This window comes from Chaetura pelagica, unplaced genomic scaffold (assembly GCF_000747805.2).
Source record: "Chaetura pelagica isolate M959 unplaced genomic scaffold, ChaPel_1.0 scaffold752, whole genome shotgun sequence".
NCBI classification, from domain to species: Eukaryota; Metazoa; Chordata; class Aves; order Apodiformes; family Apodidae; genus Chaetura; species Chaetura pelagica.
The window spans coordinates 15,738-40,459 of NW_009952270.1; the positions used below are offsets into that span (position 1 = coordinate 15,738).

Below are 24,722 nucleotides of genomic sequence, written 5' to 3' on the forward strand. Positions count from 1 at the left end.
GGGGGGGGGAGGGGAAAGGAAAATGTGTTCCTCTTCTTTGATCTGTTACACTGTCCAACTGTTTTGGTGGAGCTCATGGTAAGATATGACAGTATGCTATAAAAACCTACAAAACCATTGGTCACAACCCACAAGAAGCTACTGTTAAAAGATTAATTTGACAGGTTTCCATCGTGGTCTAATTTCTGTAAGCAAAGATTTCTAGAATGGCTGTCTTTAGCAGGTAAGAAACATTCATCTTAGATCTATAGGAGTTATTGGTGTCATGCAATAATGCCTCTTATGGTGTAGACCAAACAGGTAGATTGGGCCTGTTTAACTAGTTTGTTTGTCTTCACTGAATGTGTATTATAGTGAGTTCTGCTGCTTCTTCTCTTTGAGTAATAAGCTGAACAACTTACTCAGTGAATATCTTTTTTTTTCTTCCTCATAATGCAATTAGTCATCAGATGACAAAATGTGTTCCACAATATAATTCTAGGTCCATGAAAAACGGTGCCTGATTTAATTATTTTAGTGGGAGTAGTAGAAATGGACAGGCTTTATCTGACCCACATAATGTTCTGCTGTTTACCTAGTCATGTATCTGAAGAAATGGACCTTCTGTTGCAATAGCAGTTTTAGAAAGGGCAAGAAGCATGAAGTGTGACTAAACAGTTTACTAACTATTTGGAAATTATTGTGAAATATTCTTCAGAGTTTTGATAGAAAAACTTCATGCATCTTTGTGCTGAAGATCTGTGGGTAACAAAAATTAAGTGTCTTCTTAAAATTTTTGAAAATATTCTTTCAAATCCAGAATCTTATGCTTCTGAAAGAGTAAATTTTCTGGGGATGTTTTATGAGGTTAAATCTCTTTTTTGACAAGATTATCAGTAAAATGCTGGATGTGAATTGTCATTTTTTTATTTCACAAGATAATTGCAAATCTTGGGAACTGCATATTGCTGTTCCCCCCCCTGCAAAATGGAGACTTCTATGCTATTCCAATCCACCCACTCTTTCAAGAGCACTCAAGGAAGACATTCACAAATAGTGCAAGACAAACAAAATGACTCATATGAGTAGGCTTTGTTAATTTAGTGTGTTCTTCTCCTTCATGACCAAATGCCAAAATCTCTGCCAAGGAATTAATTTCCCTTGACAGTAAAATCCTGTTCCCCAGACTCCAGTAAGTATTGGTAAATGTAGTGCATGTATACTTTTCTTAGAAGATTGAAGACTTTCTCTTTGTTATCCATGTTTCTGCATTTATTATCTCTTGTTAGATGAAGTCTGTGCTTGTTTTTAAGAATGCTGTGTGAAGTCTTTTGTTATTTCTAGACTTCTTTGGAATGCTTGCAGTAGGTATGTTCTCAAAGTTTGCTTTATCAGGTTTGTCATTTGGTTAACATTAGAAACATTTCAGGATAAAAGCATCCATACATATTAGTAAAGTTTTGTGTTTTACTAGGAAACTTCCATTGTCTAGGTTGGCAGCAATGCACAGCCTCCTGCTTTTTTGAGCTTTTTTTTGCACTTCTCTGTGTCTTGCTTCCTCAGACTACTTTGTGTTTAAAGGAACTTAAGGTCTTTAAAGGAACCCTAAATATTTTCCTTAGTGTGAAGCTATAATAATTAACTGTATTTTGACATTTAAAATTTTTTTGTGCTACTAATTTTCTGATTTTGTATGCCTGAAAGTTCTAAGTGACCCAGTCAGAGGTGTCTTAGTGCCTGCAGGAGATTATTTTGTGTAATTTTGGGGAGAGACAGGAAGAGTGTGTATTTGGATTCTCCTCCTAAGAGCAATGTAAGTAATGGTCTACCTGGAAGACATAGGTAGAATAGTGAGTCCCAACAGCAAAAATGTAAACAAAGATAAAATTATAGCATACTCTTTCAATTTATTGAATTATAATTACAAATCTTCTGTGCTCTGTGATTATCTTTTTATTTGAAATATGTTTTGAAGCTTGATGGAGGCACAGAAAAAAACAATTGGGAAGATCACAGTAATTACTTTGTATTCAAGGTTATAGCGCAGTGTTCAGAACTTGCTTTTGACTGCCTCTCACAATAGCTCTAACTTTTAACTGACATTTTTTCATGTTTAGTCCTCTGCTTTTTCGTAATGATCACTTGGCAGTGGTTCATGTGCACAGGTCAGTGGTTTAAGAGTTTTCTTATTCATTTCAAGTTGAGAAGTTTATAATGAGATATTAGTAGAACAATTAAACCCTGGCTACTGGGAAACGTTGAATAACCTACCATTTAAATTTAGTATTTTGTTTTTTCTTGGTTTTAAAGGGTTAACACACTTCAGCTTTTTTGACCTTAGTAGTTGCTGATGATCAGGCTTGTGTTTTGTGTTTGTTTGGTGTTTTTTTTATTCCAAAACCATGTTTTTTAAGTTACTTTTCCTCAGCATCACAAAAATGTTCATGTTTATTTTTCTGTTATGAGATTAAAACTGAAGCTGCAGGTGTAGGAGTCAGATGATTCCCCTGTAATAGTACAAACCTATTAAGTAGCATTCTCTGGATGTAGACTCTGCTGGCTTAGGAGGGTTTTACAAAGTGTATAAGAATGTATGTGCTGTATCCTTTCATGTTTCAGAATGAATAGCTGACTACTAATGAAAATGAGAGGTGGGAATATTTAAAGCAAATGCCTTTAAGTTTAAAAGTAGTAATGAGCTGAATGTTTCTAGTAACCTGATATCTTTGAAGAGCTCGAGCAGTTCAACACTTCTGCAGCAAGCTAGCTGTCTTGGTAGCATGATTGTGCTTCCTCGTAGAAAAAATGTCAGAAATACTGTATGTAGTCTTGCAAACTATGGTTGAGAAACTCCTTTCTAGTCAGTGGATTAACTTTGCCTGTATTTGTATTTATGGGTATTTGTTGAGGAATGGTTACTTCTTTTTTTGTTTATACAGACTTCAAAGTGAACTGTTAGCTCTGTCCTGCAGTTAAGCACATCTTCAGGCACTCATGAATTTATTGCTCTAAGCTCTTCAGGACTCTTGCTGACTAAAACCATATTGATTGAGGCCTTGGTTTAGCGATATTCTCTAATACGTGATTAACTTTAAGCTTATTGGAGGTGGAATTCAGCTCCAGATTAAGACATCTAAATTTAGGCTTCAGCTGAAGAGCTAGGTGTTGAGGCTTGAACAGGAGTCAGAAGGGATCTAGGCAGCCTATAAAAAGATTCAGCTCACCTGCCACTGGATATCCCTCTCAGGGTGGGCTGAATCCACTTAAGCTCACTGACTGCACTGTCTAGATCTTCTTTTACTAGGAAGAGAAGTTTGGATAGTTCACACATCTGCAAATAGGTTTTAGTTAGGTATTTTAATCTGGAGTTGATTTCTTTGCCAGCATTCCTGTTGGCTCAGTGGAACTGTTACCATGCTTGAAACCAGGTGTGCTGGTGCAGTTATTTAATGTAGTGTTAAAAAAGCAGGCATTCTGCTTTAAGGTACCAGCTTTTCAGTTCAGGACTCATTTGATCATGTGAACTGCTTCGGGTTTGCAAATCAAATTAAATTAGGCTTGTATAAGCTAAATCAATTTGTACCCTTCAGCCCAGTGGCGATGAATTGTAAATGCTGTTGTTCCAGCAAGTGATCATGTCCGTGTCTTGAAATGTAGTCTTAATTTCTTTGACCAGTGCCAGGAAAGTGAACTGATTGTGCCTTATTCAGTTTTAGTTGGTTTAATTTATCTAGGTTAAGTTTTGTTTCATTGGGTTTTTTTTCCCCTCTCTCTATGGTTGTCTAACTTCTATGTTAATATATTAAATAGTCAGGCTGTAAGACCGCATACTGTGTAAACTGAAATATGTAAAAATAAGACTGCTGCTAGCTTTGTCTTCCAGCAAAGATCTATTCGAAGGACTTGAAGTCTTCAGAAGTGAAAATGTAGTTATATGGAGAAACATCTTTAAAGAAGTATTATGCTTCTGAAGATACCTGGAATTTTCAGTGGTTGCTAAGGACTTTTAAGAACTTAGTTTCTGCCTCTTTCTAGCTCAGCACTTCTTTCACGCTAGTGAAGGCCTGCAAAAGTTAACCCCATTAGTGGAGTCCAAGGACTTAAATCACACATTATTATATCATCCTAAAGCCTTCCTTTCTCAACGTGTGTTGCCTACAAGAAAGAGCAGACTTTATCACAATTCTAGAAATCTGTCAGAAACAAAACTGTTCATGCAAATGAAAAGTGAGTTCCATAATAAGGAAGATCTCAACACAGTCAGCCTGCAGCTTCTTATCAGTAGCATGGGTGTTCTTATACAGATCCCTGTAGTTGCCTTGACAGTTTGACAGAGTCCCCCAATATATGTTTCCAGTCATGTCCGATCTTTCAAAGCAAACAAAAAACCCTTCTCTTGCTGAATGTGAACTGCTTGTGTATGTGTATCTATTGCTAGAAAGAATTTTGTACATAAACACTGCCAAGAGTATCTTCTTCAAAACCTATCAAGGGTGCATGCAGTTTTTAGAAGCATTGATAGTTTGTGCTACTATGTCACACTTGGCTCATCATCAGCCCTCTGTGTTTTAAGTAGCTTTGTTTTTTCTGTGCTCTTGTTGCACTCCATATAGAGTACATTCAATAAACTGAATCTCTGATGTCAAAGGAATATGTAGTAGTTGTAAAAGTGCCAAAATGGAAATTTTGCGGTAAGTAGCTCAAGATCTGAAAAAAAAGCCTTCTTAATTTCATGTTCCAGCAATAGCATCACATCAGAGGTTCACATCTCTGCTTCAGTTATTAATGTCAGCCACTCTGAACGCACATTTATTTTGCAGATAAACTCTTCAAATTCTTTATTGCGTAAGCCCTTGGCCAACTCTTCCTTTTCTGTTCATAGTTAACTAATAACATAACTCGTAAGTTTCTCTTATTTTTGGTACCTAATTGATTCAAACAGAGATATGCATAATTGTTAAACTAAATATATATATTCCATATATCTGTATTAATACCAAAGGCATTCTATCCATTTTGTGTATAGAATGACAAAAATTATTTCTAAAATATGAGGTGGTTTGAAGTGAAAGACCAACTGTCTAAACCTCAGTTCTGGGAAATCAAGTAACTTTAATTTCCTATCTAACACTGAGGAATAAAAGAAGTATTATAGAAGATGGTTAGCAAGTTATTAGTAGAAGGCACTGGCTTCTTAAGCAGAGCTCAGCAATAGCAAAAGGTTTCCTTATGTCCTGCACTGTGTGTGGTTGCCTATACTATTTTCAGCAATTGTTGTAACTTGTAAGAAAGATTCTCTGGACTGAGGGAAGAAGATTGGCCTGGTTGAATAGAGATATCTAGTTGCAGTTCAGGGAAAAAAGGAAAGCTTATGGCCTTTGGAAGAAGGGACAGGCCACTTGGGAGGCCTACAAAGATGTGGTGGGGCTGTGCAGGAAGAAAATTAGAAGGTCCAAAGCCCAGCTTGAAATTAATCTGGCTGCAGCTGTCAAAGATAAGAAATGTTTCTACAAATGTATTAGCAACAAAATGAGGACTAGGGAGAGTCTCTATCCTTTCCTGAATACAGGGGAAACAGTGATCAAGGATGAGGAAAAGGCTGAGGTACTTAATGCCTTCTTCACCTCTGTCTTTATTAGTAGGACTAGTTGTTTGCTGGATACCTAGTCCCCTGAGCTCAAAGACAGGGATGGGGAACAGATCAAAGCCCAAATAATGCATGGGGAGGTGGTTACCAACCTGCTGCACCACATAGATACACACAAGTCACTGGGGCCGTATGGGTTACACCGAAAGGTATTGAGGGAGCTGGCAGAAGTGCTCACCAAGCCAACATTTCCATCCAGCAGTCCTGGATAACCCTTGGTAGACTGGAGATTGGCAAATGTGACCCACATCTACAAGAAGGGCCAGAAGGAGGATCCAGGCAACTACAGGCCTGTTAGTCTGACCTTGGTGCTGAAGAAGGTTATGGAGCAGATGATCTTGAGTACCATTATGCGGCATATGCAGGACAACCAGGTGATCAGGCCCCCAGTCAGCATGGGTTCATGAAAGGCAGGTCCTGCTTGCCCAACTGAATCTTCTTCTGTGACAAGGTCATAGAAGACTATGAGCTTCTGAGGATGAGGTCATAGTCGTCTTCTAATTGATGAGGGAAGGGCTGTGGGTGGATGTTAGTAAAGCCTTCAACACTGTTTCCCACAGCATTCTCCCAGAGAAACTGGCTACATATGGCCTAGACTGGTGTACTCTTTGCTGGGTAAAAACCTGGCTGGCTGTCTAGGCCCAAAGAATTGTGAATGGAGCTAAAAGTTCAGCTTGCAGCCAGTCACAGGTGGTGTTCACGAAGGCTCAGTGTTGGGGTTTCTCAGTGTTCTGTTTAATATCTTTATCAATTATCTGAATGAGGGGATCAGGTGCACCCTCAGTAAGTTTGCAGATGACAAGATGGGCAGGAGTGCAACCTGCCTGAGGGTAGGAAAGCTCTACAGAGGGACCTGAACAGGCTGCATAGATGGGCAAAGGCCAATTTTATGAAGTTCAAGGCCAAGTGTTGGGTCCAGCACTTGGGTCATCAGAACCCCAGGCAACGCTACATCTTGGGGAAGAGAGGCTGACAAGCTGTCAGAGTGGAAGGTCCTGGGAGTGTTGATCGACCACCAACTGAATATGAGCGAGCAGTGTGCCTGGGTGGCCAAGAAGGCCAACAGCATCCTGGTTCATACCAGAAATAATATGATCAGCAGGACTAAGGAAGTGATTGTCCCCCTGTCCTTAGCACCGACTGGTGCAGCTGCACCTTGCGTGCTGTGTTCAGTTCTGGACCCCTCAGAAGGACACTGAGGTGCTAGATCAAGTCAAGAGAAGGGCATCAAAGCTTGTGAAGTGTCTAGAGCATAAGACAAGATTGGAAGGAACTGGGGTTGTTTAGCCTGGAGGAGAGGAGGCTGAGGGAGCAACTGCCTGAAAGGAGGTCTCTAGTTGCACCATGGGAGGTTTAGATTGGATATTAGAAAAAACTTCTTCACTAAAAGGATTTTCAAACACTGAAATAGGCTACCCAGGGAGGTGGTTGAATCTCCATCCCTGGAGCTGTTTAAAAGATTAGTAGACGTGTTGCTTAGGAATATGGTTTAGCATTGGGCTTGACAGAGTTAGGTTAATGGTTGGACTTGATGATCTTAAATGTCTTTTCCAACCAGAATGATTCTGTGAATATGTAGGGCGTTTTCTGGTTTTAATCTTCAGTAAAAGTGCAGTAACTGCAAACAGCCACAAAGTATGGCTGCCCATATTCAGTAAATTTTAGTGACATCTAGCCTGGGGACTTGGATGTTCTTACCTTTCTTTATTTGCCTTTACTCAGCAGGACTCTTCTGTAAATCCCTTTAAGTTTAGTTTAAGACTGGCTAAAAGTCAGTGTATCAACACTGAAAAACAGTTTGTGTTCTTTTTAAGCCTTCATTAGTACCTCAATGTCTGAACATTAGTCTCCCTTATAGTCTGTTTTCTGTTTCAAATGTGAATGGTCTTTAAATGGCTGACGGTCCATACATGTTCTTTGCATCTGGGGGAGGGCACATCTTGGCATCAAATTGCAAGGTGGACATGTGGAAAATAATGTGTCTTACTGTATCTTCTGTCATTTTCCGTCTTCTGTCCATCTACTTTGCAGCTATGTGATTCAAATTATAATACAAGATGCCATTGTATTTACTTAGGTCCTTGCCAGTCCTCATCCAGCATAGACCTTTGACAGTAATGAATCATCCCAAGGATTGTCTTTGACTAATGTTGCACCATTTATACCAGCCAAAGTGCTTTTTAGCCTGATTTTGCATATAATACGCAAACTGTCTTAAGAGTTTTAAATGTGGTTTCCTTTGGTTTTTAGTTGTATTTTTTGGATGCCTCTTCACGTTGTTGTTTGCTAATAGAACTCTTAAGACAGACATTTAGTAGCAATATTTCTGCTAAGGTGTTTTCAAGGGATTAGCCAAGACTAGTACAGGCTCTGTTAAAAAGCAGTTCCAACAATGCTAGAATTTCTTTAGCAGAAAATCTAATGAAAAAGAAACCTTTTCTCTTGTACCTGCTTGTTCTCACTCCCTGTCTGTTAAGACATGTATTTAGGTGGTTGCATTCCATTGGATCAAAGAGGAAGGGGAGCCAAAATTTTCTGACTTCTCTTTGAGAAATCTAACAAAAATAAATTCTCCCCAACACCCTCCTCATCCCCCAAAATTGCCACTGATACTACTGAAGTTATTTAGGATTTTCTGAAGTGGCATCTTGATACTGTAAGTGATTCTAGATGCTCAAATCCATTACTGCATTGGTGCCCTACATATTGGCAGCATATTTGTTTGTGTGGCTGCCTGACAAGTTGGGTAAAGGTACAGTACTGAAAATTCCCTGTGTTTGCTTTGCTAAGAAATGTTTTACCTAGTCAGTATCCAGGTTGTGTTCAGCTGCCCAGGCCAACATGTCCGTGCAATAAAGAGCAGCCAAAACAATTTTCAGTAATAACGCTGTCTCAGAGCAATTACAATCCTTTCAGGCTATGGATTTACAATTTCCAGTAAAAGAAAAAGAAATCATAACATGCTGTCTTGAGGAGGACAAATCCAACCGGAATAGAGGGAAAAGAAGCATAAAACAAGTAAAGTGAACAGAATTCACATGGTGGAAGAGAATGATGGAAGTTTATTTCATGCATTTATTGAAAGTCAGTGTAGATTGTATATCAAAATAGTATTTTTCTGATGCTATGGTGGATGTGTTTCATGCTTTTTATCATTCTGTCTGTTAAAAATGTCACTAGCCTTATCTATGCATTTAGAACTGGAGTTCTTCACTTAGAACTGGATTGGCCTTGAGTTTTACAGTTTAACCTTAAATACGTTCTCAAGTGGAAGTGATGGATCAACATTGTCCTTGTTTGACTGGGATAGGGTTAATTTTCTTTGTAGTAGCTAGTATGGGGCTATGTTTTAAATATGGATAAAGACAAGATTTTCACAATTTTAGGAATATTTTTCAATGTCTAATATTAAGATAATTTTAAAATGTTCTTTTGTATCTCTTTCCTAGTACGGAAGTACTTTCCTGAAAGAATGCTGCAATTTTAATAATGTCAGCATCCAATTACTTTAAAATAGATATCTGTAATACATTGTTCAGCTTCAAGGTCTGTGAATTTGCGTTAGTTCGCAAATTGCTGAAGTCCTGTGTAGTTGTAAAAAGAAAAAGTTAATCTTTTTCTTCAGCACTGGAATCAGATGTTTTCCAGAAAACAGATTTATGGTGCCTGAAGGGTATTTTAATAACCACAGTTGATGTAAAACTTTCAAGTTCAAAATTCTGTATTTTAACTGTTTTTTCTCTCTCTACCATTTTAAATAAACCAGCAACAACTGTAAATATTACTTTAATATATTTGTTTGAACATCTAACTGATTATTTAAGAAGATAAAAGCAATTGATGTTTGTTTTTTTAACTATACTTGAGGCTTGAATTGCTATTTAAGTGCAAGTACTTAGTTGATTTAAAAAAAAAAGCTCTCATTTGGTTCATACCAAGTGACTTGCAGCAGTTTGACTTATCTTTTATTGACAAAATTCACAGCACAAGTTATTTAAATTATTTTTGTTTTGTTTCTAAAGCTGTTATTAAACTACAACAGTAACAGCTTTTTCCATCAGAGTTCAGCTTCTGTTATGTGCTTTCAGTGTTAAGAAAGGATTAATTTTTGTTAATATTAAGAGAGCAGTGCCAAGAGCAGACTTAACAGAGACAGCTGGTTTTGAATGGTGCAAATAATAATCCCTTTCAATGATAATACATGACACAGTGATAATACATGATACGATGATAATACAGCCTATGCATTTGCAGAGAGGGTGCCTTGGTTTTATTGAATTACTTTTTCATTACAAGTTGGTTTTGGGGTATTGGTTGTTTAAGTTTGGTTTTTTGAAAAACTTTCAGGGAGCAGATTGAATTAGAATTTCTCATGCTATGTGGCATGCAAATTTCAATTTTAAACCAGTTTTTGTTACCTGGTAAGAATCTGGGCAGTCGGTGGTGTATGCAAGATTAGTGGTGCAGTCTGCTTACCTTAAGTTAATACTCCCTTTCTGCCCATTCTAGAGCAGTTAGGTTACAAGTAAAATTCCTGTACTTTTTCGTCATTGACTCTTGAGCATAGTCCAACAGTCAGCTCATCTTCACCCATCTGCAAGATGTTTTGCCGATATTTGATTTTTGGCTATCTTGCTTGAAGTGCTCCAGTTTTTAAGCAGAAGTTACAGCAGCACTGTGGTTATAGCTATTTCAGGTGGTGAATATAACTGGAACACATATAGAGTGTGCAGACAGTTCAGATCAAGCATTGGATCATTCAGTTGCCACTTACTTGCAGGGAACTTGGTTCTCCTGAGCTGTTTTAATTCAATACTTCAGTCCCTTTTTTGAACTGCCAGTAAAACAGTATTTTTGCAGGATATTAGTGATACTCTGTAATGCAGACAGCCACCATAAAAAGATAAACTATTTGTCTGCTTTTATTATTTCCTGAATCATGCATGTTTATTAAAGATGTGGTATTGTCTTATAGCTTTATTAAACTGTCCTTTTATTCCCACAGGACAGGTGATTTGCTTCAGAATATTTGAATGCTAAAGAAATTCATGCTAACTTCTTTTCTTGTAACACTTCTGAAAAGTTACACCACTTTCCCTCTGTCTCTTTTCAGAGAATGGACCTTGGAGAGTGTCTGAAGGTTCATGACCTGGCATTAAGGGCAGACTATGAAATAGCATCCAAAGATCAAGATTTCTTCTTTGAGCTTGATGTATGTATATTGTCTCAATAGTGGAGATAAAGGATAATTTGCGTACCTAGGTGAATAAACTGAGCAACGAAAGTTGAGTTTTGGTGCACAAAGAAGGAAATATCTTGGAAAGTAATTTTATAGAAAGGGGAAAGAAGCCCTTGTGCACTTACAGAAAAGATACGTGCCTCTTCATGAGTATATGAGAGTATTTAATCTGTATTGGTAGTCATCTCTAGGTAGAATTTTTAACAGCCTTCCACAGAACAAATTATCATAAACCTAGATGCTATCCTAGTGTTATCAGGTGGCAACCAAATGTTAAGACTGTGTATGCTTTGAAGACAGTCTATGCTTAATTCTGTGCTTACTGAAGAAAGTAATTTTGTACTTGGGATAACAAATCATATGCTATGTCTCAGCACCCTGTAGTAGGAGTAACAGTTTCAAACTCCCAGCTGGGAATTTAGTCTTCACTAGAACAAAAAGGTTTGGGTTTTTTGTTGTTTGGAGGGATGGTTTTAATATGCTTAGTAGCTTAAAATCCTAGTGAAAAAAGTTATGGTATTGCATGTGTTGGCTGGGTGAAGTGAACCTGCATATCCTTTGAAGAATTTTAATGCATGTTAGAAATGCTCACTTCATAGAGAAGACTTCAGACGGCACACTTTCAAATTTCTGCAAATACTTATAACTATGACATCACGTAGATTATGGTTTTTAAAATGTTGTGCGTTAATATATGTCATTAGTCACCATAAACTGCTGGATTAGTGTTTTACAAAGGTTCACTGATAAAAATTTATAAAAGTTCAATCTTAATAAATCTGGAAAGCATTAAGGCTAATGAAATACTCATGTTCTTGACAGCACTAATCAGTGTTTTTACTGATGTTTTAGGCAATGGACCACCTGCAGTCATTTATTGCAGACTGTGACAGGAGAACAGAAGTGGCTAAGAAAAGACTAGCAGAAACCCAAGAAGAGATCAGTGCTGAAGTTGCAGCCAAAGTAAGCATGTAAAATAGTTACTGAAGTTTCTTTGAAAGTGTTTTTCTAAGGAGCCAACTTAAGGCTTTGACAGTCTGAAAATACATACTGAGGAGGGGAAAAAAATAAGACATTTTCACTATTCCCAAAAGTGCCTTTAAAGCATAGAGAGGACAACATAGGGAGGAGACCTCTGATACTTTTAGCTCAGGAAACCTGACTCTGTCATACCATGTCATGCAAATGTTAGTAATTTTTAGCTTTTTGTTCAAAACTTCACCCATAAAGTAAACAGAATTTTATGTGCTTTTCTCTACATCTTCTAACTGAAAAAACTTTTATCATTTTTCTGCACATATATGCACATACTAGGAGGAATGGTTGTACAAATGTTAATTTTGCAAGACTATGTGGTATAGACAACAATGTGAATTACTTGAAGTTTCTGAAGAAAATCCTGCTCTGGAGTTGGTACATAGACCTTGGTAACTCAGCCTTTCTCTGTGTGTTTTTATGTGAGGCAACTTCTGTTTCACTTTTATCTGGAGAAGTTACCTCTGCATGTTTATTTTAATTCTCTCCTACCTATCTTGTATATATAATAACTTGGTTGTAATTCAGATTGTTTTCCACAATTAAAAGCATTTCCTGCATTAAGTCTTTCCCTGTCTTTAAAGGCTGAAAGAGTTCATGAATTGAATGAAGAAATTGGGAAACTGCTGGCCAAAGTAGAACAGCTTGGAGCTGATGGGAATGTGGAAGAATCTCAAAAAGTAATGGATGAAGTGGAGAAGGCTCGGGTAAAGAAGAGAGAAGCAGAAGTAAGTTGATTGTTTAAAGCTTGGGGGGTGGAAAGGGCAGGGTCCAAAATTAAATTGATTGGCATCTGTATAATGCAAGATCTTTTATCTACTGACACTTCCTTAATGAATTGCTTCATATGAAATGAAAGAATTTGCTTGGCAACATCCTGTACAGTTAAAGTTTCTTCCTTAAATACACTCCTGTACTATTAAAATGATACTTCAGCAGATGATGCATTTATTTTAGTTGAACTGAATTGACCAGTTGTATCTGTGGCCACTACAGTTGTATTTGTGTGACTGACTCACCGTGTTGGGTCCCACAGCTCTTGCTGTGGCAACCCTATCGTGCCTCATGATGTCCTGGTATGGCTCATACTGGAAAGCTTCAGTAAAGTGAACCATTGTCTTCATTTAAAGATAATTAGGCAACAGCTTGTGTATGAGGCAAGTCAAAATGATCCTTGTTGTAATGCTGAGGTGGCAGAACTCACCAAGAACTTTTCCGTGTCTTATTTCACCAAGATACGTAAATATAAAGAAACAAGCATCTGCAGTTTTTTTCATGGTACCAGAGGGATTGCTTGCTTGTCTGTCCTCTGAGTGTCTAGATAATTTTTTGCTATGATAACTTGTTTAATAAGTGTTTAAAATCCAGGCAACTACATGCTTGGAAAGCTACTACTGTTCAGAAGTAAAACTGGCGTAATATTTTCCTAATACACTGACATGGTAATTGTAGTGTTAACATGTATATTCCTTGTTGCATATGGAAAAGTAGCATGATATTAATTAAAAGTAATAACCACCTCACTTTGTTTAATTTGCAAAACCAATTGCTTTTGTCCTGCTTTTGAGTGTCCTTCAAAATAAGGAATCTGCCTTGTATCTTAATGAGACAGTTGATCTACGAATAGTGTGAATTATTTAAAGCATATGATGGTGTTATGTTGAAATCAGTTATCAATTTCTAGTATATCTTTGTGGTAAAGTGTTACTTTTGTTTTTCTATGCATTGAGAAGTAAGAGCTAGCAATTTTTTTCTTCTAGGAAGTATACAGGAACTCTATGCCTGCCTCCAGCTTTCAGCAGCAGAAGCTACGGGTTTGTGAAGTGTGCTCAGCTTATCTTGGTCTTCATGACAATGACCGACGACTGGCCGATCATTTTGGAGGAAAACTGCATTTAGGATTTATTGAAATACGAGAGAAACTTGAGGAACTCAGGGTAAATCATTCTTATTTTTTTTGTGTGTGTGTATACGTGTACTCTTATGTAATTAATTGCCAGGCAACCTTAATGAAGTGTATCTTTCTAGGTGTGGATTTTTTTCGTATTGCTTCAATTTTTGGGATTTTGTTAGTCTACAAAACACTAAACATTCTAATTTAGTTTCAGTTATCTTGATCACTTGATAAGATGACCTCTTTTGCACTGAGGTATATTGAAGCACACATTCGAAGTAATGCATCTTGGGAACAAAGCGCCAGATTCCACTTGTAAAATTGAGAACTGTATTTTGAGTGACAGTCATGTTGAAACATATTTAGCAGACATAAGAGCCAAATTAACTTTATTATCTTTAGCCAATCAACTGGCTGAAGTAATGAGACCTTGAAAATACAAGAATATGTAGCAGGACTAAGTGAATTGTATTTATTTCTTCAATTAGGATAAAATATTAATAGGACTGGTGTTGAAATCCTCATTTTTGGTATGTGTATGTAAGGAGGATGATAACACCTGGCAAGATTTTCAAAAAAGATGTACAGAAATGCTTGGAGCTCAAACAACCTGTTGAGAAAAAGATTAGAGGGTGACTTCCATTCTATAGTTACCAACAATTAAATAAGTTTTCTTAAAATAAATTTTTAAATGCTTTTAAGCTTAACTGACAATAAATAAGTCCCAACAACTTAATACTGTAGCTACCCAAAGTCAGAATACAAAAAGATGTGTATCTTGAAGTGAAGCTAACTGTTAAAATAATTGTTACAAGGAGGCTGCATGATCTCTACAGCTTGACAATTTTTAATCCAGTTGGAATATTATCCTAAACAACACTATCTTGACCAGAAATTATGTGCTGGAAGAGAGACTTACTGGAATTATAGTCTAAACTGTTGGTATTCGAGAGGGTGGATTTGGACACTTGATGCAGTTTGTGGTCTTAATATGCAAATTATGGAGTTCAATGCTCAATGGAGCATTTAACTGTTCAAGTCACTAAAAACAATAGCTAAATGAGTTGAAGCCCTGAAAGCAGAAAATGCTGCTACTGAATTTGAGTAAATTGGCTTGGTTTACATTTCATAATATTCCAGCTGTCTTGCATGGGTACTGTGACTTACCCTTTGGGAAGTCCAACTCTTTCTGTTGACTGTATTGGCAATTTAGGTTCCTAAATATAGTTGCCTGTAACTTAAACCTTAGACATCTAGAATAGATCATGTATGCTTCCTCTCATCCCTCCATGACATTACGCAGAGTCACTTGAACAAGAAACTGCTTGTAGTTAAATTACTGATACTGTACAAGGAAGTATAGATACAATTTGACATAAAGGGTTGAAGTAGCTGATTATTTACACCATTTAGAAAAGAAATGCATGGATAATTATTTCACATTCCCAAAGCATCAATAAAATAATCTTTTTAAGTACTTCGCTAACAAAAAAAGAAAACAATAACTATCCCCTCCTTCCTCAGAGCTCTCCTCAGAGATCTAATCAAGATGCTGCTGGGGCAATTCCACATCTCAGAAGAAGGTCTTTACAAAGAGTTGAATTTCTTGCATCATGTCCAGAAGGTGGCGAGACTTGGGTTTGGCCAGATCTCCAGTTGTGAGTTCCACATCTGAGGGCCCTCTACTGAGCGTGCCTTGTCCCCAGTAGTAGTGAGTTCAACCTGGGGACTGTCAGCTGAAGCGTCCTCTCTAATTATATGTCTCATGTTCACAATACACAAAACAAGTAGCCTCAAAACCAGCTATCAGCCCAACCAAGTCCTTTAAGACTACGGATTTCTTTGTCACAGTGTAGCTCAAGGAGTTAATAAAACAACTAATTCTCCCAATTCTGATTCCTTTCTGCCTTTCCCCAGTGGCCAAAATATGATAGGACTAGCACTATCATTGAAACTCACACAGTAAAGGCATGACTTACTGCTCTGAATTCCCCTTTGTGGAAAACTTAATATAACTGTACATAATTCAGGTCTTTGTGTAACATCCATCTATTTCCTGCAACTCTTCTGCAGTAAGTTCTGTTTCTTGGAGGAAAAAGACCACCAACAAAAACATATACATACAGATATATATTTATATGTACATACACTGAGGAAGAGAGAGGGAATGGAAAATACATTAGGGAAATAACTGAATATTAACTGTTTAGATTATTTTTATAGCACCTCCATCTGAGATATTTTGAAATGTAACTGAATGAATATATTCCTTTGCTTTTAGAGGATTGTGGCTGATAAACAGGAGAAACGAAATCAGGAGCGTCTGAAACGTAGAGAGGAGAGAGAAAGAGAAGAAAGGGAGAAACTGAGGAGGTAGGGATCTATTTTAATTGCATATGCATAATGACCTATTTAGGTTTAATGGGAAAACTATGATGTAGTACATACACTTTTTAAATCTGGAGAATCGCAGTGTTCTGTGTTCCTTGGAAACTTAGAAGGATTGAGAGTGAATTTCACATCTAACTCTTAAAGCCTGATTTGTTTTCATAGAAAGCCTTTTTAAAAACTACATGTAGAAGTGTCTCTCTGTTCAAACAAGTGGTCTTTAAATGAGAGAATTTCAGGTGTCTACCTTGTTTTAGTACATGACAGATGTGAGTTTCTAACATCTATTAGATATTGTCTTTCTGTATGTTAAAATGCTTTCCTTATTGTAAGTAGTTGCATCTATGACTGAGGAAAGTAATTTCTGATTCTTCTGTGAAATAGTTGCTTTCAGACCTTATGGGGCTAGAGTGGAATGGAGTCTGAGTTGTCTTGACATATCAGCTTCAGAGGTTAACAATGTAAACTTTCAAATCTGTTGCAGTCTGATACTAGGTGCCTGACAAAAAATAAGGTGGAGGGATAAAAAAACAGATTAGATATTCTTTTGAGTTTGCAGTATGATGGGCTCAAATGAAAAATAAAAAACGAAACACAGAACAGTTGTCAGTAGAATGTATTTCCTAGTAACTAGGTTACAAAGTTGTTAAAACCAAACAAAAGGCCTTTAATAATTGCTAGTAAAATAAGTAATACAATATGACGTCAACTAGTTTGGTTTGTTACTACTAAATTGTATTTTATTTTATAAGATTCTGTAATGAAAATTTATTTACTATTTTCTTTTTGTTTCAGGTCCAGATCCCACAGCAAGCATGCCAAAAGGTACATAAATCTGCAGACAAGGAAGTGAAGCCAGCCTTTCAGAGGCTGGATTGTTGTATTTGTCTAGAGCTGTTACTTTAAGGTGTCCATCCTTACAGACAAAACATTTTGTGAGGTTGTCTTCTCTGTATGCTTATGTACTGTTTATCACCATGCTTCTGAGTTTGTATGTCTATTTTGTGGCACACAAAAACGCAACTTTTTGTCCCAAGTAACACTTAGAACACAGAGAAATGCTCTTTCTTCAAAGTAGAAGCTCATGCTTAGTATCTTTTGGTGAAAACCTGTGGTTTTGAAATCTGAAACTCAACAAATGACCCATCAATAGTACACGTTTCTTTCCTGACCTACACGGTTGGAGGTCACCAGTGAAGTATTACTGCAAAGTGATATAAAAAAAAAAATAGCAAGAAAGAAAATTATGAATTTGTATGGTGTTTAGAACCTTCCAGACTAGTTTTATTGTAGCAGCTATGAGGAAGGGATATGAGGAAGGAGTATAGTCCTGTTTTCTCAGAACATTGTAACACATAGGTTCAGGCACATGATGCCTGTGACACTATCACAAAGTTCTATAGCTGTGCCTGGTAAATACAAGATTTTATTATTATTATTATTATTATTAATTCCTTTCAGAAGTCTGAATTGGCTATGCTGTAACCATGCATACAGTCATTAATTAGCTGTAAAATTGTCTGCATTATTAACAGGGAAGTTTGTAGGATTTCAGACACTGCTCTCCCCTCTGGTTTTGGCCTTGATAGGACAGTGCAATAGCTCTGAACACTGCAGACCATCCTCTATACAGATTTGCTTATGCACAGAGCACATAATATCCAGAGAACACTGAGAGTAGCCAGGTGACTGCAGTGTCTGGTTGAAGTCCTTTCTGTGCCTAGATCTAGGTCCCGAGATCGCCGCAGGCATCGGTCTCGCTCGGCCTCCCGGGAACGAAAGAGGAGAACCCGCTCCAAGTCCCGCGAGAAGCGCCATCGCCACAGGTCCCGCTCCAACAGCCGCAGCCGGAGTCGCAGCCATCATAGAAGCCGGCACAGTTCCAGGGAGAGGAGCCGGGAGCGCAGCTCCAAAAAGAGGTAGGTGTTGGCATGGAAATAAATGGGCTTTCCTAGATGCATGAGGGAGTTTTCACGCTAAAATAAGTTTACGGTTAGCACTTGGTAATTTCAGCGGATTTCGACAACATCTCAGATGTCAGTTACATATTTATGTGTATTTATGATTTGACATGCATTAGGGATTTCTTGCTTTTAAAGTAAAAAGAATAGGGTTATGTATTATTTCTGGTTTGGAGGACAGATATAATGCATTGATGTCAAGTTGATAAAACTATCGACTTTCTGCAGTATAGAAGGGGAAATAGCTGACCTCTGTTTAAAGTCAGGGGTATTAGCAGTCATAATGTCATCCATGGTTTTTTCCATTGGGCTCTTGTTCCCAGTACTGCAGCCCATCAGTTGTGTACTGCACCTGATAAAAACAAGTTTAGATATGCCTGAAAAGAAACTGTTTGCATTGCATCTGAAGATGTTGCTTTGCAAAGAAAGTGACTCAACCCCCCTCAATTCATCGGAGGGTTACTGCAGAGAGCAGTCTGGAACTGTTGCTTTTGAGTGACTCAGTTGCTGTCTGCTTCTCAGGATTTGCTGACTTATATTAGTTGAGTAGCATAATTTAGAGGTGTTGGAATTGCACAAATGAGGCGTCTGACAGGGAGGTCTGCTCATTACCAGAATACCTTTCTTGTACAGGTCAGCTGCCATGGTATAGATTTGAGTCAAATACTGTGGATGGGGTGTCCAGTCTTAAAATCCTGACAGACTGTTGACTCATATGAAGAGAAAAGATCTGATTTTGAAATGCCACACATACAGCATTTATAACTAAAATTATCTTAGGTTTTAAATCACCAAGGATGGAGAAATGTGTTGATTGTGTTCAAGCATCTCATGGGCTCATTGCCCTAAAAATGAGCTGGTTTGCTTCCTGGAGGGGGTAGGTCCCTGACACGGCCCGGATTTAATAACCCGAGAAGGTTAGAACTGGACCCCCTTGCTTTCTAAGCTCCTACTGCAATAGAGGAGCCCAAATGGGTTTGGATCCAGTCCTTCATGTGTCACAACTCAGACTGGGCAGCCCAGGGTGATTAGGACTGAACCCCCTTGCTTTCTAGACTTCCTTCAGAGAGGAGCCCAGGTGTGGCTGGGCCCAAAATCCTTCTCTCAGACCTGGTCTTTTCCCAGAGAGAGTGAATGTGTTACGGTCTGAGTGAAAGCTCGACCGTCCAATACCGCTTGATCAGCTTAAGGTGCAGCGACACACAAGGTCTGCTTATAACAAATAACACATTTATTTACACTAGTAGGAGTTAATACTGAACAACCTAAACAAAACTACCTGCATATATATATGTCAGGAAAAGGAGATGAGAAGAAAAAGGTGAGGGGGGGGGAGAAAGAGAGAGATAAAGAAAGCAGGAAAATCACCAGTCCTGGTTCCAGCATCGTTGGTCCAGCCAGTGGGGGAGGGTCGGTGTCGATGGTCAGTGTTGATGGAACTCCCAAAGCCCACCATTGCAGCCCCCCCATTTTATAGGCCTAGAATCTTGATTTCACAACGAGTACGGTGATTGAGCCATACATGTGTGAGCAGCTGGAGTGGACCTCTGCCCCCTCCACCCCATGATCATTGTGGTTATCTCAATCGTCATTGTTATCTCATCTATGCAGGCCATTACTGCAGTTTCCGTCCTTCCAGGCAGGCCTTTTGGGATGCATATGAGCAGGGGCTACAACGAGGTTTCAAAACCATTTCCCAAAGTAGGTCTGGAGGGCTGGTCCCTCACAGTCCCATTGTGCTGGAAAAGAGAGCATAGAATGTGGGATTGGTCCAAGTCTTCTGTTTCCTTCTTTTTGTTACAGATGGATAAAACTTAAATGGAATTTTTAATTCTTCAGGGTCTTCTTTAGTGTCCTAAAGTCAACATTTTGGACTTGGCAATTTCCATCTTGATTGTAGCCTGTCATCACAGTTATCCTAAAGAGCCTGTCTCTTCAAGGCATTCACAATAGCAGATTAGAAAAATCTTTGAATCTGTATTTTTTCAGTCTTAAAAAAGACCTCTTCCTTTGATTGAAGACATTTGTGAGCTTGGATGAAACCAACGTGTAGAGCATATGCTCAAATTGCCTTTAATTCTTCAACTTTGAAGTCCAGCTTTGCAAGATTCAATTTCAGTCCTTCAGAGAAAGTACTGGTTGATTGTTGTGGGATTCTCATTGTAGTTGTTTGAATTCTCCAATATTATATATATACAATGCAAATGATGCTTTGTCTTCTGTATGTTGACAAAGAAATTATGTGGATCATCGGTGCTACCAATATGACAGTAAACCTGTCAGTCTCAGCTGCTAAAGGTAAATTGAAAAAACACAAGGTGGTTTGAAGATGAGGTCAGTGTTCTTCTGACAGATGATATAAAAGGACAAGCCCTTCAGGCTTTGATTTGTGTGAATAAGTTAAAAAATACAACATACTTTAGGGCATGAGATTTCAACCTTAAAATATTCAGTACTGCAAATATTTCTTCTGATGTCAGTTCCTGCCCTGAAGGAATGAGACACACCTGTGTTGGATGAATCCCTTTTTTGAGTTTTGCATTGCTATTAAGTTGAGGAGAAAAAAGGCTGTGACATCGTTAGCAGCTCATACATCTTATTTCTCTGAGGTCAAGCAAAAGTTTTGCTTTTTAAGTATGTGTAATGTGTTTTCAAGAGACTTAATTCTTAAGAGCTATGATCTTGCTGCTGTGGGACCATTTAGCTATTGAACTTACAGTCAGGTATGATACCTCCTTTTAGGAGGTGCTCTTCTAACCATTAGAGCTGCCTTTCACATTAAGGTGGGAGAAGATTTTCTGTTGAATACCGTACCACTGATGCAGAATCTGAAATAAACCTGGAAATGCTGGCTCAATTGTACAAATCATCCTTGTCTCCTAAGAACTCTCTTTCCAGTCCAGGGAAGTACTCATTGCCAAATCCTATTTTGTAAGGTTGTTTTTTTGTTGGTTGTGGGCTTTTTTACTTTGGAACTTCTCCAAATCTTGGTATGAAATACTTTTATTCAAGCTGGTCTTCCTTAAGCTCAAAGCATTCAGTTATTCTAGTAATTCTGGCCAAGAATACTCTGGAAAATAAAAGGCGGCATGCTCCAACAACTTCTTCGTGGAGGAGTCATAGCCTTTTGGTTTTGAATAACCAAATACATTCAGATCTGGGGACACCTGGTGCTTTTGCCAAACTCTACCAGAAGAGCAGAGTGACACAAGAAGCAAGGATAAGACTGCTGAAAGCTGCAGCAGTGGCCTCTCTTGGCGCCACTGATTTAGGACCATAAGAGAAGCATGGAGTTGTGGTTGCTGTGTGGGAAGAGTTGCATCATTTTATGTTAACCTAAAGCCTTCAGTGTGATTTTTTGGGTTTGGGTAAAGTACCATAAAATACAGTTATTGAAGGCTGCTAAATGCTGCTATGAAAGCTATTTATGTGTCTGTTTTTTGGGGGTTTTCTTTCTGTTTGATTGCATCCATTATGGCTCCAGCATGTAAGCATAATAGACAATTAGACTCCTTGCTGGAGAAACTCTTGATGTTCCTCTGCTGGAAGTAATTTTCCCATTTTGTTCTAAATAACAACATTATCACAGGCAAACTGTTGGTTCATGAAAAGCTTAGCGTGAGTTGGCAGTGTGTGCTTGCAGCCCGCAGTCAGCTGTATCCTGGGCTCCATCAAAAGAAGCATGGCCAACAGGCCAGGGGAGGTGATTCTCCCCCTCTGCTGTGCTCTTATGAGTCCACACCTGGAGTACTGTGTCCAGCTCTGGAGTCTCCAGAATAAGAAGGACATGGAACTCTTGGAGTGATTTCACAGAATCATAGAAGGATTAAGGTTGGAAAGGACATTAAGGATCATCAGGTTCCAACTTCCCTGCTATGAGAAGGGACACCTCACGCTAGATCAGGCTATACAACGCCTCATCCAACCTGGCCTTGAATGCCTCCAGGGGAGGGGGCTTCCACAGTCTCCCTAGGCAACTCTTTTCCAGTGCCTTACCACCCTTATGGTGAAGAATTTCTTCCTGATGTCTAATCTAAATCTCCCCTCTTTCAGTTTAAAACTATTACCCTTGTCCTATCGTTACCCTTTGTGGTGAAAAGCCCCTCCCCAGCTTTCCTGTAGGCCCCTTCAGGTACTGGAAGGCTGCTATAAGGTCTTCCTGGAGCCTTCTCTTCTCCAGGCTGAACAGCCCCAACTCCCACAGCCTGTCTTCATAAGCAGAAGTGCTCCAGCTGTTTGATTGTTTCATGGCACTTCTCTGGACCCTCTCCAATAGCTCCATGTCCTTCCTCTTCTGAGGGTTCCAGAGTACACAGTACTCCAGGTGAGGTCTCAACAGAGCAGAGGGGCAGAATCACCTCCCTGGTACTGCTGGCCACTCTTCTTTTGATGCAGCCCAGGACATAATTGGCTCTCTGGGCTGCAGCGCACATTTGTAGCTTATGTCAAGCTTCTCATCTACTACTACCCGCAAGTTCTTTTCCTTGGGACTGCTCTCTAGCCATTCACAGAATCACTGGATGCTAGGAGTTAGAAAGTACCTCTGGAGATTGAGTACAACCTCTGTGCCAGAGCAGGACCACCACAGAATCTAGGACAGGTCACACAGAAATACATCCAGCCAGGTCTTGAAAATCTCCAGAAAAGGAGAATCCACAACCTCTCTGGGCAGCCTGTTCCAGTGCTCTGTAATGCTTACAGTAAAGAAGTTCTTCCGTATGTTCAGGTGGAACTTCCTGTGTTCTAGTTTGCATCCATTGCCCCTCATCCTATCACAGGGCATGATTGAAAAGAGATTGGCACTTCCTTCTTGATACTTACCCTTCAGATACTTATATACATTTATTAGATCCACTCTCTTCTCCAGACTATCAGCCCCAGGTCTCCCAGCCTTTCCTCATTAGACAGGTGTTCCAGTTCCTTAATCATCCTTGCAGCCCTCTGTTGGACTCAAGTAAATCCCTGTCCCTCTTGAACTGGGGAGCCCAGAACTGTACACAGTACTCCAGGTGTGGTCTCTCTAGGGCAGAGTAGAGAGGGAGGAGAACCTCCCTTGACCTGGTGGACATACTCTTCTTAATGCACCCCAGGTGCAGGACCTTGCACTTGTCTTATTGAACTTTGTGAGGTTGACATTGACCCACCTCTCAAGCCTGGTAAGGTCCCTCTGGATGGCATCCCTTCCATCTAGGGTGTTAGCTACTCCAGGCAGCTTGGTATCATCAGCAGTTGCTGAAGATATGCTCAGTCCCACTGCCAGTGACTCCCAGCAAAGGTGTTGAACAGCATTGGTGCCAATACTCACCCCTGAGGGACACCACTCATTCAGAGGAGGTCACAAAGATGGTCAGAGGGCTGGAGCACTTCTACAAAGACAGGCTGAGAGAGTTGGGCTTGTTCAGCCTGGAGAAGAGAAGACACTGGGTAGACCTTAGAGCAGCCTTCCAGTACCTGAAGGGGGCCTACAGAAAAGCTAGGGAGCAACTTTTTGCAAGGGTATGTCGTGATGGGACAAGAGGGAATGGTTTCAAACTGAAAGACAGTAGATTTAGATTGGATATGTTGTTCGGAGGAATTGTGGATGCCTCATCCCTGGAAGTCCTCAGGTGTTCGATGGGGTTTTGAGTAACCTAGTGTAGTGGGCGGTATCCCTGCTTATGCAGGGGGCTTGGAACTAGGTGATCTTTAAGGTCCCTTCCAACCCAAACTATTCTATGATTCTATGAAATGTGTGCTGGGTGTTATCGTTTGAAGCAAACATGCAGTTCCTTCTGATTTTCCTGTCTACCCATCTTCAGAAAGTATTTTCCAAAGAGACTTTCACGTAAAATTAAAAGCTGCTGCCTCTCAGATGCTTGCTCATTCTGAAAGTAAGGGATGTTTATTGTGTGCTGTGTCTGAGAAAATTCTACAAATACCTAAATTTCTTTAATCTGTATCATAATTTACCCTATGATCACGTGGATAGATTTAAATCTCTTAATGGCTTGGATGTTACTTCAAACTAAGGAGCAGACGTCCACACTCTGTGAGCACAACCAAATGTCTACAAAGCATCAGTAGTAGCAATGTCTGAGATAATGGGAACCTGTCTGCTAATAACAGCAATGTGCCTAAGGTAGTAGGAACCCTAGGTCTTCCCAAGCTTGCATTACTGTGTCAGAATGCTCAAGCCCACTTGCACAAATTCATGTGACAAGGGCTAATGTACTCCCAGCCAGACACTAAAGCCAGTCTTCCTTCTTGTCAGCTGATAGTCTCATCTGTAGGGAGATGGGAGGGCTGGATGAATGCATCTTACATTCCCCAGAACTGTGGTGAATGAAGAGTCAAAGCTGTGGATGGCATCACCTGTTCCAGAGTTAGCCTGAGTCAACTAGTTCAGAAGCATTGTTCCTTCTGCAGGGGACTTTTAGTGCAAAAACAGTTGTGAAACAGCTGTATTAATTCTGGTGTTAACTTCTGGTTTGGAATGTTGCTCCTTTCCTTCCTTAACGTATACTTTGTGGAATAGGAGTAATGCTTGTGAATTTCCGTGTTAGCAAATACGAAGTCTTGAAAAACACTACATTGTAGGGA

The 24,722-nt window shown here is 39.2% G+C and overlaps 1 protein-coding gene across 2 annotated transcripts in view; it reads left to right on the forward strand.

Moving 5' to 3' along the window:
• The window catches only part of LOC104397745 (putative RNA-binding protein Luc7-like 2), a 30,424-nt gene that overhangs the window by 3,600 nt on the left and 2,102 nt on the right, over window positions 1-24,722 (forward strand). For both annotated transcript variants that reach the window (XM_010007754.1, XM_010007755.1), the window contains 7 exons: window positions 10,740-10,838; window positions 11,718-11,828; window positions 12,485-12,628; window positions 13,661-13,837; window positions 16,076-16,167; window positions 16,978-17,007; window positions 17,907-18,101. In XM_010007754.1, the coding sequence (XP_010006056.1) occupies window positions 10,743-10,838; window positions 11,718-11,828; window positions 12,485-12,628; window positions 13,661-13,837; window positions 16,076-16,167; window positions 16,978-17,007; window positions 17,907-18,101 (845 nt within the window). In that variant the 5' untranslated portion in view covers window positions 10,740-10,742. The remainder of the gene's footprint in view (window positions 1-10,739; window positions 10,839-11,717; window positions 11,829-12,484; window positions 12,629-13,660; window positions 13,838-16,075; window positions 16,168-16,977; window positions 17,008-17,906; window positions 18,102-24,722) is intronic.